The sequence below is a fragment of the Pistacia vera genome, unplaced genomic scaffold (assembly GCF_008641045.1).
Source record: "Pistacia vera cultivar Batoury unplaced genomic scaffold, PisVer_v2 Contig2, whole genome shotgun sequence".
Lineage (NCBI taxonomy): Eukaryota > Viridiplantae > Streptophyta > Magnoliopsida > Sapindales > Anacardiaceae > Pistacia > Pistacia vera.
Genome location: NW_022196001.1, coordinates 551485 through 565953, shown reverse-complemented (window position 1 = coordinate 565953; position 14469 = coordinate 551485). Strand labels below are relative to the sequence as shown.

The 14469-nt window shown below is 36.3% G+C and overlaps 1 protein-coding gene across 2 annotated transcripts; it reads right to left on the bottom strand.

Moving 5' to 3' along the window:
- Positions 1–9804: 9804 nt before the first annotated feature.
- Positions 9805–13524, bottom strand: LOC116128399 (ABC transporter C family member 13-like). 2 transcript variants are annotated; one of them, XM_031414108.1, is made up of 8 exons: positions 13030–13522; positions 12703–12795; positions 12451–12561; positions 12221–12382; positions 11911–12098; positions 11584–11773; positions 10653–10820; positions 9805–10087 (listed from the first exon to the last, which is right to left on the bottom strand). In XM_031414108.1, the coding sequence occupies exons 1-8, from the start codon at positions 13186–13188 to the stop codon at positions 10007–10009; spliced, it is 1152 nt and encodes a 383-aa protein (XP_031269968.1). In that variant the 5' UTR covers positions 13189–13522; the 3' UTR covers positions 9805–10006. The 2 variants fall into 2 exon arrangements, with proteins under 2 accessions (XP_031269968.1, XP_031269969.1); XM_031414109.1 differs by lacking the exon at positions 12703–12795 and having other exon boundaries at positions 13030–13524.
- Between the last annotated feature and the right edge of the window lie 945 nt (positions 13525–14469).

The window sequence follows — 14469 nt, the reverse complement described above, 5'->3', positions numbered from 1 at the left end:
CTTTATAAATAAAATGGTTGTTCCTTATGAATGAACAATTGTTTCTTGTGAATGAACGGGCATTCCTCCTTAAGTAATAGTCGTTCATGTTTAGTCAAAGTTCGTGATTTGACGTGTAAAACCAACTCAATGCCACGTCGGGTGTTTGTGAGAGAAAATAGTGAGAGACGTTTGTCAGCGTAGTGTTACTCATTTGTATTGTAGCCAAACCCCTGCTAAAGATAAAAAAATAATTCAAAATGTAATTTTTGGAAGTGAGTGAAGCCACTATAATTTATTTTACTCACAAATAATACAAACACGGTTCTTTTTTATCAACAAAAAATAAAATAAAATAAAAGAATGGAAGAAAAACATGATTCAATGTATCGGCAAGGTTAGTTCACTTTCACTTCTTCCATAACTTGGATAACAATCATGATGAATATTTATTTATCTCCATCATCTTAAGTTTCCTCAAGTAATAGGTTTCATTTCATTTGAATAAAATTTTGTGGAAACAATCATATACTTTATCATCACTAGTGAAATAATATTTCAACAGCCGAAGTTAAAAATAAAAAACAAAAGTTTGAACTAGTTATACTGAATACAGATTATATCTATCACTAGTAGAATTAGCATTTTACAGTGAGCAGATTCAAGATCAGATTCAATTGCTAAAAGGGCATACTTAAGTTATTAATGATCTATAAAGTTACAACAAAAGGTCAGTTACGGCGCAAACCTACTTGAGATGAATAATAAGATATCAGCATTACATCGTTGAAGCCCTAGCAAATTTTGAAAATATGGAGGATTCATCTTGCATAAGAGTTTGAGGGTTTCCTTCTTCAACCTACACAGCAGAAAGAATATTCATTCAACTCTTAGGCAATTTCAAGGGGCAATATAGCACTTGGACCTAATTATTTCAGATCATAAAACTGAAAATTGCTTGGATGCTTAATGCTTGTTTCAAATTATGCAACCACCAAAAATATAGTGTTCCCACCAATTTACCATAAAAAACTTTCCCATTTCCATGTCAATTACTGAAAGCAGAGATACAAACTATTTACTTTTGAGGATTAAAGACTATTTTCATCCTTCACAGCAGATTTCAAAAGAGGTCTGCTATTGGCCTATCATGCCATACTCAGCAACGTAATTGGTATTATCCTACCAATCTTCTCTATGGTAAAGGAACTCACAATCCATGATTCTCCTATTCACAACCTCACAATAACCTAATTTGCTCTATTGAACAATGATCAACAGAAAGATACTATGCTTTGAGCAAATTTGTTTTAAAAAAATTACTTTTCACCTAGAGTATATTACAGTCATCAACATGTCCAAAACCTTTAAATATTTTCTCCTCCCTAAAGGCGGAAAAAAACAATGGCTAGGCCATATCATACAGCCAAAAGGGTGGAAGTTGATCCTCGAAGATCGATTGCATGTTGTCCTGGCCTGTTCCCACTATTGAAGAGTTTAAGAGGGATTCTAGGCCTCACAGTTTGTTATCATAAGTTTGTTAAAAATTATGGTCAAATTGCTCGACCTTAACCATTAATCAAGAAGGATGCCTTCAAATGGTCTGAAGAGCACATCAAGCTTTTGAGTGTTAACAGTCGCCATGGCTTCAGTTCCCGTGCTAACAATTCCAAATTTTTCTCAACCGTTGAAATCCAACTGATACTTCGGAGCAAGGTAGTGAGCTTTTAGTGCAGAATGGGCACCAATTGCTTCCTCAGTGAGAATTTCTTCTTCCTCTAAATAGAAATCAGTATATGAGAGTAAGCTGACGGCATTAGTCTTCCTGTGCATAAATGGACTCAGTACTTGATAGGCAAAAAATTCATCATAAAAGCTTATCAAATGCGCTAAAGTCTTGATGGAGCAAAAGCCAATTACATGGAGCAACAAAATGAATTTCTAAACTATTGGGATACAAGTTAGAGATACAATATACCCTTGAAAGCTCAACAAAGTGGTAGATGCACTCATGAGTGTTTTAGTGTTCTCCTTGGGTTGGGTTGGGGGGGTTTGATAGAATAGCAAGATCTATTACTCAAACATTTATGATGAAGAAGAAGGGGTTAAGTAGTCATTAGACCTTTGGAAGTTCGTTAGCCACCTCTTAATAACAATGAAATAGTGTTATTGCTTGGGTATAAATCTAGGCATGTGACCTATGAAGGGTAGGAAATGCTTTTAGTGGAATTTGGTTTGGAGGTCTCTAGCTTCTCAAATTGCTAGGCTATCCTTAATTTTCTTTTCGTCATCTTTTATACTTGTTCATGATTAGCTTGCTTTTCCTTTTTCATCATATCAGATCATATAAAATATATCTTAATTATTCAGTAACAGTTTGTTCATTGATTTGTTTATCTGTTGATTGTGTGTTAGTCCTAGGTTCTAACTACAACAAAGACCAATGTTTTGAAACCCGACTGGTTCAACTGGTTCGATTGGAAAAAACCAGGGGTGTGAGTTCACTAGTATGACCTGCGGTTGGGCCGGTTCACTGTAGCAATCGCCAGTCCAACCGATTTTGGGGGCAAATCAAGTGAATCAAAATTCAAATCACTACGAATTTCAACTGGCGTTCAACGCAAACATGAATCGGGGTTAGGGGTTTGGAGGGTGGATCATGTGAGTCGCAAGGTGGTGTCCGATTAAGTTTTAGTAGCCGAAATCGCTGAAATTTGGCCAAGAAACGTTGAAACCCTAGCTTCTGATTGTCGACGATTCTAGGTGGAATGGCTTGGGAATTTTGGGTTTTGTGGGGGAGTAGTCGATGAGTCTAAGAGTGGTGCTTTTCGAGTTGTCGTCTCTCGAAATGATCAAAAACTATAGAGCTCGTTTCTTATTGTTTAGTTTCAAGAGTCAAACAACAACTTAAGAAACGTCTTAGTACCTTAGACTCATGACCTCGGCCAATGACTCCTTGGATGGCTTAGGACTTGTCAGATTCTACAAAATGAGCCATGCATTAGAGGCTAGCGGGGTGCCACAAACGTTAACCCTTTAATACTCAAGTCATATTATAAAGGCATGTATATGATGCTTAAGACCATTTCTAAATAACTCTTTATATGACCTAAACTCTTTATTATAAAGAGTTTATTCATAGAAACAAGAGTCTAACAGACTCTTTATTCTTTAAATATAAATTAAATAGTGAGTTTGACTTTCCATATTTAGAGAGTCAAATTTCACTCTCTATCCTAATTTTAAATAATAAATTACAAGTTTCTATATATTTTATTTATGATTTATCTCTGCTATTAAGTTTTTTTTTTGAAAAAACATATTCTCTCTCTTAAAATTTAAAGAGTCTATTGGATTTGAATAAAAATTTTGTTCTTTATATTTAAAAACCAATGAAGATGCTCTTTATTTATATGAAATATGCTCTTTAAAATAAAGAGCACTATTAGAGATGCTCTAAATATAGTGTTTTGAAACCCGACCCGACCCGACCGGTTGGACCAGGACTCAAGGCTTTCACTGAACCAGATTACCTATTTTACTATTCACTAAAAACCCTAAAAATAGGAATGATGATTGGCAAACAATTAAAGGTCTGGATGTTAGGGCTTTAGAAGAGAAAGTGTCAAGTGAGTGCCAATGGTGGCGATAGAGTTGATTTATGGTGAGTGAATCGAATGAAAATCGAAAACCACTGACAACGACAACAGCCAGTTTTTGCCGACGATTGGTGAGGCAAACGAGGGTGAGGTGAGATGGGTTTGGTTAGGAGGCTGAGAGGAGTATTTTCATGATGATGAGGAGGGTTGTTGATGCTAGTGGTCATGAGATCAATAAAGGTGAGAGATCGATCATGTCAACACTCTCAATTGGCCGTGAAAACAACTTCTGATGACTTTTCGAGACTGAAATTCAATACAAATAGGAGAAAGGATTGTGGTTCAAGTGCAATGAAAAATTTGGGCTTGCTCATAGATGTAAAAACAGAGCATTATAGGTCCTCCTAGTTACTGGCGATAAAGAAGCAATAGCAGAGGAAACCAATACAGGAACAGAGGAAGAAGCCAACATCGAAGGTAACCCTATCGCTCTTTCTATAAATTCCATTGTTGGATTAACCTTGGGTAACACTTTAAAACTTCGAGGCTGGAATGATGGAGAAGAGGTGATAGTACTGGTCGATAGAGAGGTTTCCCACAATTTTATTTCTCATAGTCTTGTTAGCAAATTAAGACCACCGATGGATGCAACCAAATCATTTGGGGTTATGGTGGGCAATGGTTTCACAATAAGAAGTACAAGAGTCTGTCGAAGTATGAAACTAGAGATACAAGGGCTTAATATGTTACAGGATTTCTTTCCATTTGAATTGGGAGGGATCGATGTAGTTCTAGGAGAGGCGTGGCTAAGCTCTTTAGGTGATGTTTGTGCTAATTAGCGTTGTCTCACAATGAAGTTTGAGGTAAATGAACAACAAGTACAGTTACAGGGAGACCCATCTTTAGTTAAAATTGTGGTCTCCTTAAAGGTAACGCTAAAATCAATGTCCCAGCAAGGCCTTGGCTATATGGTTGAGTTTTGTTTCATTGTTCATCCCAAAGATGCTAAACTAGTTTCTTAATTCGAGAGAAGATTCCTTGCTAGCTAAGTTTGCACTGCTCTTCGATTGACCCATAGGGCTTCCCCCTCTCTCGTAGACAAGAACATTCCATTGCCTTAAAAGATGGTGCCCAACCCCCAAATATCAAGCCCTACAAATATTTGTATTCTCAAAAGAATGAAATTGAAAGGCTGGTTGGTGAGATGATAACAGTCGGGATAATACAACCTAGTATAAGCCTCTTTTCCAACCCAGTGTTGTTAGTTAGAAAGAAAGACCACAATTGGTGGTTTTGTGTGGACTACAGAGCACTAAATGATATAACCATTCCAAACAAGTTCCCATCCCGGTCATCGATGAATTGTAGATGAATTGGGTGAAGCCAAATTTTTTTCTAAACTGGACCTAAAATCTAGTTATCACCAAATTAGAATTCGTGAAGAAGATGTTCTGAATACGACTTTTTGAACTTATGAAGGGCACTATGAATTCTTAGTTATGCTGTTTGGGTTGACGAATGCTCCCTCGACGTTCCAAACACTCATGAATGACATTTTTAGGCCTATTCTTTGCAAGTTTCCATTAGTTTTTTTTTTTTTTTTTTTTTAAATAATGACATTTTGATATATAGTCTTGATTTTTTGTCTCATTTGGTGAATCTAAGGCATGTTTTTCAGACCCTCTAGGAGCATAACTTGGTGGTTAACTAGAAAAAAATGTTTATTTGCTCAAGAGAGACTTGAGTATTTAGGCCACATCATATCAACCAAAAGGGTGGAAGTTGATCCTTCAAAGATTGAGTGCATGTTGTCCTGGCCTGTTCCCACTACTTTGAAGAGTTTAAGAGGGATTCTAGGCCTCACAGGTTATTATCATAAGTTTTTTAAAAATTATGGTCAAATTGCTCGACCCTTGACCTAATTACTCAAGAAGGATGCCTTCAAATGGTCTGAAGAAACACATCAAGCTTTTGAGTGTTTACAGTGTGCCATGGTTTCAGCTCCAGTGCTCACAATTCCAAATTTTTCTAAGCCTTTTGAAATCCAAACTGATGCTTCGGAGCAAGGTATGGGAGTTGTTTTAGTGCATAATGGGCGCCCAATTGCCTTCCTCAATAAGGCATTTTCTTCTTCCCCTAAATAGAAATCAATATATGAGAGCGAGCTGATGGCATTAGTCTTTGCTGTGCATAAATGGACTCAGTACTTGATAGGCAAAAAATTCATCATAAAAGCTTATCAAATGAGCCTAAAGTTCTTGATGGAGCAAAAGCCAATTACATTGGAGCAACAAAATGAATTTCTAAACTATTGGGATACAAGTTAGAGATACAATATTACCCCTGAAAGCTAAAAAAAGGTGGTAGATGCACTCATGAGTGTTTTAGTGGTTCTCCTTGGGTTGGGTTGGGGGCGGGTATTGATAGAATAGCAAGATCTATTACTCAAACATTTATAAGATGAAGAAGAAGGGGTTAAGTAGTCATTAGACCTTTAGGAAGTTAGTTAGCCACCTAAAAATAACAATGAAAATAGTGTTATTGCTTGGGTATAAATCTAGGCATGTGACCTATGAAGGGTAGGAAATGCTTTTAGTAGGAATTTTGGTTTGGAGGTCTCTAGCTTCTCAAATTGCTAGGCTATCCTTAATTTTCTTTTCGTCATCTTTTATACTTGTTCATGATTAGCTTGCTTTTCCTTTTTCACTATCAGATCAATATAAAATATATCTTAATTATTCAGTAACAGTTGTTCATTGATTTGTTTATCTGTGTTGAGTGTGTGTTAGTCCTAGGTTCTTAACTACAACAAAGACCAATGTTTTGAAACCCGACTGGTTCAACTGGTTCGATTGGAAAAACCAGGGGTGTGAGTTCACTAGGTATGACCTGCGGTTGGGCCGGGTTCACTGTAGCAAATCGCCAGTCCAACCGATTTTGGGGGCAAATCAAGTGAATCAAAATTCAAATCACTACGAATTTCAACTGGCGTTCAACGGGCAAACATGAATCGGGGTTAAGGGGTTTTGGAGGGTGGATCATGGTGAGTCGCAAGGTGGTGTCCGATTAAGTTTTAGTAGCCGAAATCGCTGAAATTTGGCCAAGAAACGGTGAAACCCTAGCTTCTGATTGTCGACGATTGCTAGGTGGAATGGCTTGGGAATTTTGTGGGTTTTGTGGGGGAGTAGTCGATGAGTCTAAGAGTGGTGCTGGTTCGAGTTGTCGTCTCTCGAAATGATCAAAAACTGATAAATGAAAATTGATTAATGCTATTGTTGTGGCCATCGATCAACGAGTGATAAGAGGGGATAAAGGGTATGGTTTTGAAGAGGAGAGGGTGGGGCTTCCAATGGTGGTGACATAAGTGATTTTGGGTGAGAAAACAACCCCAAAAAAGGGGAAGAAAAGCCGATGTCAACGTGTGCCAAAAACAGCTACCATGCTAACATGCACCGATACAAATATTTTGAAATTTTTTTATGTGACATGTAACTGGTTTGACCGGTTAAACCGGTCAACCTAGGACCCAACCACTTTGCCGGGTTTAGCCTCAAGTTATTAAAACATTGACAAAGACTACCTAGTACCATTGTCCAAGGCAATAAGCTGTCTCCTAAGTTGCTATCTTGATTCTTGAGACCAAATAATAAGAAAGGTGTTCTACCGTGAATTCAAAATTTTGAAGTATTAGGCAACGACAATTATCATCATCAAAATTAAATTTGAAATTTTACTACAACATTCAATCAAGCTTAACAACTCGTATTTTTATTGCTTAATTGGTTAGTAACACACAAAAGTTTGTCAGACAGCCAACCAATCTACTAACTACTGAAAGGGATTTCCTACTATGCTGTGAAACTTGCTTCATAACCAATAAGTAAAGGTGCATTATATGTAAAGTGCTAAGCAAGGTTGCATATATATTTGTATTGCAATAATACTAGCGTGACAAACGTCTCTCACTAATTTCTCTCACAAACTACACACCTGACACTGAGTTGACAGCTCCCACTAGAACGGTCGCAAAATGATTTCGACTACGCCTAAAAAATGGTCGTTCTTCCATAGGGAACGATTGTTATGAAATAGGAACGACCATTCCTTAGATGAGAAACAACCGTTCTTTGGATGGAACGACTGTTCCTTGGATGAGGAATGGTCGTTCTTGGTTGAGGAACGACCATTCCAAATGGGCTTATGGAACCCCCATTCATTCTTATGGAATGAGGGTTCCACATGGAACACCTGTTCTATAAGATGGAACACCCGTTCCATCTCATGGAACATCCATTCCTTACGAGAACAACTGTTCTTTATAAATGGAACGATCGTTCCTTATGAATGAACAATCGTTCATGTTTAGTCAAAGTTCGTGATTTGACGTGTAAAGCCAACTCAGTGCCACGTCGGGTGTTTGTAAGAGACGTTTGTCAGCGCAGTGTTACTCATTTTTATTGTAGCCAAACCCCTGCTAAAGATAAAAAAATAATTCAAAATGTAATTTTTGGAAGTGAGTGAAGCCACTATAATTTATTTTACTCACAAATAATACAAACACGGTNATCGATAAATGAAAGTCGATTAATGTTATTGTCGTGGCCTGCGATCGATGAGTGATGAGAAGGGATAAAGGGTATGGTTTTGAAGAGGAGAGGGTAGAGGTTCCAATGGTGGTGACAGGGGTGATTTTGGGTGAGAAAACAACCCAATAAAAAGGGAAAAAAGGCCAACGTCAACGTGTGCCAGAAACAGCCACCATGCTAACGTGCACTGATACAAAAATTTTGAAATTGTTTTATGTGACATGTCACAGGTTTGACCCACCAGTTTGACCGATTAGACCGATCAACCTAAGACTCAACCACTTTGTCGGGTTTAGCCTCAAGTTATTAAAACATTGACAAAGACTACCTAGTACCATTGTCCAAGGCAATAAGCTGTCTCCTAAGTTGCTATCTTGATTCTTGAGACCAAATAATAAGAAAGGTGTTCTACCGTGAATTCAAAATTTTGAAGTATTAGGCAACGACAATTATCATCATCAAAATTAAATTTGAAATTTTACTACAACATTCAATCAAGCTTAACAACTCGTATTTTTATTGCTTAATTGGTTAGTAACACACAAAAGTTTGTCAGACAGCCAACCAATCTACTAACTACTGAAAGGGATTTCCTACTATGCTGTGAAACTTGCTTCATAACCAATAAGTAAAGGTGCATTATATGTAAAGTGCTAAGCAAGGTTGCATATATATTTGTATTGCAATAATACTAGCCTGACAAACATCTCTCACTGATTTCTCTCACAAACCGCACACTTGGCACTGAGTTGGCAGCTCCCACTAGAACTGTTGCAAAATGATTTCGGCTACACCTAAAAACCTGTCGTTCCTCCATAAGGAACGATTGTTATGAAATAAGAACGATCATTCCTTAGATGAGGAACGATCGTTCCTTGGATAAGGAATGACCGTTCTTTGGATGGAACGACTGTTCCTTAAGGGAGGAATGGTCGTTCTTGGTTGAGGAACGGCCATTCCAAATGGGCTTATGGAACCCCCATTCCTTTTTATGGAATGGGGGTTCCACATGAAACACTTGTTCCATAAGATGGAACACCCGTTCTATCTCATGAAACATCCATTCCTTACGGGAACGACCATTCTTTATAAATAAAATGGTTGTTCCTTATGAATGAACAATTGTTTCTTGTGAATGAACGGGCATTCCTCCTTAAGTAATAGTCGTTCATGTTTAGTCAAAGTTCGTGATTTGACGTGTAAAACCAACTCAATGCCACGTCGGGTGTTTGTGAGAGAAAATAGTGAGAGACGTTTGTCAGCGTAGTGTTACTCATTTGTATTGTAGCCAAACCCCTGCTAGAAGATAAAAAAATAATTCAAAATGTAATTTTTGGAAGTGAGTGAAGCCACTATAATTTATTTTACTCTCAAATAATACAAACACGGTTCTTTTTTATCAACAAAAAATAAAATAAAATAAAAAAAAGGAAGAAAAACATGATTCAATATATCGGCAAGGTTAGTTCACTTTCACTTCTTCCATAACTTGGATAACAATCATGATGAATATTTATTTATCTCCATCATCTTAAGTTTCCTCAAGTAATAGGTTTCATTTCATTTGAATAAAATTTTGTGGAAACAATCATATACTTTATCATCACTAGTGAAATAACATTTCAACAGCCGAAGTTAAAAATAAAAAACAAAAGTTTGAACTAGTTATACTGAATACAGATTATATCTATCACTAGTAGAATTAGCATTTTACAGTGAGCAGATTCAAGATCAGATTCAATTGCTAAAAGGGCATACTTAAGTTATTAATGATCTATAAAGTTACAACAAAAGGTCAGTTACGGCACAAACCTACTTGAGATGAATAATAAGATATCAGCATTACATCGTTGAAGCCCTAGCAAATTTTGAAAATATGGAGGATTCATCTTGCATAAGAGTTTGAGGGTTTCCTTCTTCAACCTACACAGCAGAAAGAATATTCATTCAACTCTTAGGCAATTTCAAGGGGCAATTTAGCACTTGGACCTAATTATTTTAGATCACAAAACTGAAAATTGCTTGGATGCTTAATGCTTGTTTCAAATTATGCAACCACCAAAAATATAGTGTTCCCACCAATTTACCATAAAAAACTTTCCCATTTCCATGTCAATTACTGAAAGCAGAGATACAAACTATTTACTTTTGAGGATTAAAGACTATTTTCATCCTTCACAGCAGATTTCAAAAGAGGTCTGCTATTGGCCTATCATGCCATACTCAGCAACGTAATTGGTATTATCCTACCAATCTTCTCTATGGTAAAGGAACTCACAATCCATGATTCTCCTATTCACAACCTCACAATAACCTAATTTGCTCTATTGAACAATGATCAACAGAAAGATACTATGCTTTGAGCAAATTTGTTTTAAAAAAATTACTTTTCACCTAGAGTATATTACAGTCATCAACATGTCCAAAACCTTTAAATATTTTCTCCTCCCTAAAGGCGGAAAAAAACAATGGCAATGAAGAAGCATACCAGGTTTCCATGATCAAGAATTAGGATCTTGTCCATATTCAAAATTGTCGAAATTCGATGAGCAATTGTGATAACTGTCATGCCTCTACATTCACTAGATATTGTATTTTGTAGGATTGAAGCTGTTTGAGTATCAACATTAGCTGTGCATTCATCCAAACAGAGTACCTGAAATTTTCAATATTGTGAGTACTATTTTCACTCTTTTTCATGGACACACAAACGAATAAGCATTTTCCCCTCAGAAACTGGTTTACAAAGCCAACTAAACCAACATATTTGTAGAATGTCTTTGAAACTCGTGATGAATCATGATACCCAAAACTAAACTTTCAAAAAATCACATATACAACAAAATCTCCCTTTTTCTGTTCCTTTCTTGTTTTTATCTATTATCAATTCCTTGTTTTGGTATTTTTTTTGCGAAAACCATAAGCTAATTTATAGTATAACGAAAACAGAAGGGACTAGAGGAATATAAAACAAGATTAAGCTTAATCAAGGAGATGAAATACTATCCAAATGGTGAAATGGATGACTGAGCAGTAAGCACCATTAAAATGGTTCAGGTGAATTCAAGAAAACCAACAACACCACTTGAAAATAGATAGCTTGGTGCAAGTAGAAGGTCCAAGAAGAGGGAAAGAGATGTCAAACATGCTCAAAATGCAGGTCTTGATATGGTTGCAACCCTTTTAGTTGGAATAAAAGTGATGATGTAACTTTCAGGTGAACAATCATACTACTTCAACAAACATAAAGATCATTTTCATATCAGCAAAAATGTTGTAAGTGCTTGCTAAGTAAAAAGTCAGCAATGATAAGTTTCTTTTGCACATTTGCCAAACTACATTTAATGAAAACTTATTTACATCTTTGAAAGAGTCTAGGATCATTTCAAGTTGATGCAATAAAAATATCCCTCTTTTACCTTCGATGATTTCAGAAGAGCACGTGCAAGACAAAGAAGCTGCCTTTGCCCAACAGAAAATGACATCCCAGATTCCTTCACATGAATATCCAATCCACCTGCTGCTTCAACTTCCTCCTTCACATGGCATTTCTCCAAAATATTCCAAATTTTCAAGTCATTGCACATCCGCAGTGGATCTAGGTTGTCCCTAGAAAATTACATGGCATACACACATGTATGGGATATGTTGTTCAAATGATTCTAAGCTGTAGCATCAATGTCTACCTTACACCAAAAGAAAGCACATCCACATTAAATGGAGAAAATGAAATAATGAATTTGTACCTTAATGATCCCTGAAATAAGAAGGGACTCTGAGGAACAATGGCTAAATGTGCACGAAGATCTCTCAAAGGGGCACTGTTTATGTCAAGTCCATCCACCAGAATCCGCCCACCACATATAGGGGTGAGGCGAAAAAGGGCATTCAGGACACTAGATTTTCCAGCACCCGTTCTTCCAATAATTCCAACCTAATTGAAAATAAATGTACAATGAGAAGAGCCAACTATTGAGAACTTTACTTCCAAACACAGAATTATATTACTGAATGCAAACTGTACAGTTGTGCATATCAAGTTTTATGTGTCCTGACCTGTGTTCCTCCCACTATAGTGAATGTGACATCATGCAGTGCAGCTGGTAACGAACGCTTATATCTCATGGTAACATTCTGAAACTCAATCAATCCATGAAATGGCCAATCTGTGCTCAGAGGCTGGTGTCCACTGAGTTCTTCTTGTGGTACATCCATATACTGGCAATAGAACTAAATGTAAGTAATCAGATCGGAAGCATACATACGAGAATAAGATCTCTCCGTACCTCAAGAACTCTCTCAATTGAAACCATTTCCTTCTCTGTTTCAGTAAAACTTGTCAAAAAACTCCCCAACAAAGAAACAATCGGTGCTGCATATGAGAGTGCCAATCCTACCTGTAAAGTAAAATAACATATAAAATCATTTGATCAGTTCAACATGTTATGTTATTGATGCAATAACTCAAGTGGTATGCATATCTCAAAATGAGGACTAAACATGTAAAAAGTCTAAGAAATGAGGGATAAACAAGATACCAGCCCTGGGGTACCAAAACTAATGGGCAAATTGCCACCAGATCCAATAACAGCCATTGTCGCAACAAACGAGATGATAAATGCTGCTAATAACTGAAAGAAGATCACTAATCACTAAAAAATCACAGCAGATTACAAATATAATCATATAATATCAAATGCATTTGAAGTTAAAGCTTCAAAATGTCATAGTGAAATTGCAAATAATCCTTCAAATCTAATGATAACTTCAGTGTATTGACATCAAATGTCAGCACAAAGAGTTACTGTATCTTTTAGGATATTTATCACCTTATTATAGACAAATATTTCAGTTCTGCAATATACCTGAAGGCGCAAGGAAAGCCATAAACTAGCTGTCAACTCTGAATAAGAAGTTCGCTGATACAAGGCCACATGCTCATTGAATTTGGCCAAGAAGTATTCCTGTCCACCACTTATATTTTTGTTAGCAACACATACAAATTCGATTACTTTTGGAAGCATTTAGTGTAATAATCAAATTAGTATTGAATTTCATCAAAAAATTATTGAACTAAAACTTTAATTATGATAAATCATGCAAGGTTTTATGCCTGGGCGCTTCCTTCTAGTGTGGCCAAAGGATACTGCTAGAAATTATATCATTGATATCTTAAATCACTTGAGCGTTATGCTGCACATTCTTTAAGCAATATCAGTCTCTCATGTCTTTTAGAATATTCTCAATGCTTTATATGTTTTCCTCTTACGAAAACATGTTTATATCATGCTTGACATCTCAAAGATTCAAAACTAACAATCCAGCTAGCACGCTACTTCAAAAAATTGGAATCAAAGGACTTTTGTGGTCATTATCATTTTCAAAAACAGAATTTGAAAATTTAAAATGGAGAAAACACGTTCACTAATTATAATACAAAATGAGTTATATAAAAAAGGATTATTTTTATTTTTATTTAATATGTGAAAAATAAAAATAGAACAATTTAATTTTTTAAGTTGGACCAAATTATACAAAAAATCAAATAAAAGGAATAAAAATTGACTTAAAATAATCAATGAACATCTTTAATAATTTTAAAAATCAAATTAAAATTTTTATTAAGAGTATTAAAATTAAAACATAAAACATAGTATTTGATGAAAACCCACTCCCAAAACTCAACAAAACAGCAAAATAATAACAGCCAACAACCAAGAAATAAGAAGAAAATAGATATGTGTATTGATATTCAACAAATTGATAACAATGGTAGTAAACAACAAAATATACCCAGCACATCAACCAAAAAGGACAAAATCAAAATATGAGAGGAAAAACAATGCTAGACTTCGAGGGTCAGCTCCTCCCTAATTGCTAACTTCAAGGGTTAGCTCCTCCTAAATTTCCCTATATTCTTCTCTGCCTTAATCAGCTCTCTGCCTCTCTTTTTATCCTCCAACTCTCTCTCTCTCTCCTTAACTGAATTCCTTTGCTGTCCTAACCCCCAATCGCCACCTGTCCTAGCCTAAACCCATGGAAATTTCCACCCAACATCCCTTCAATCCACTACTTGCCATCTTATTTCACTTTTCCTACACCCTCATTATCCAAGTCCCATCATTGCCCTCCCAAAGCACTACCACTTTGTCCTCAAGGTGGGAAGATGGAGATTGTTTACCCGAAACCATCCCGCTCCTCCACTCCTTCACCACCCTCTTCTTCTTTACCCAACTCTTCCTCATCTTCTATCATTCGCCGGAAAGGGGTCGATTCGTTGTTGATCATGGGCGTTGACCCTGAGC

What these genes read in the sequence shown, in the direction of transcription:
- LOC116128399 (XM_031414108.1), bottom strand. Translation starts at nt 13,188, where the DNA reads ATGCTTCCAAAAGTAATCGAATTTGTATGTGTTGCTAACAAAAATATA. An exon ending in GTTTTGGTACCCCAGGGCTG is followed by an intron (nt 12,562 to 12,702) that starts GTATCTTGTTTA and finishes TTTACTTTACAG; the next exon opens with GTAGGATTGGCACTCTCATA. An exon ending in CTATAGTGGGAGGAACACAG is followed by an intron (nt 12,099 to 12,220) that starts GTCAGGACACAT and finishes ATTTTCAATTAG; the next exon opens with GTTGGAATTATTGGAAGAAC.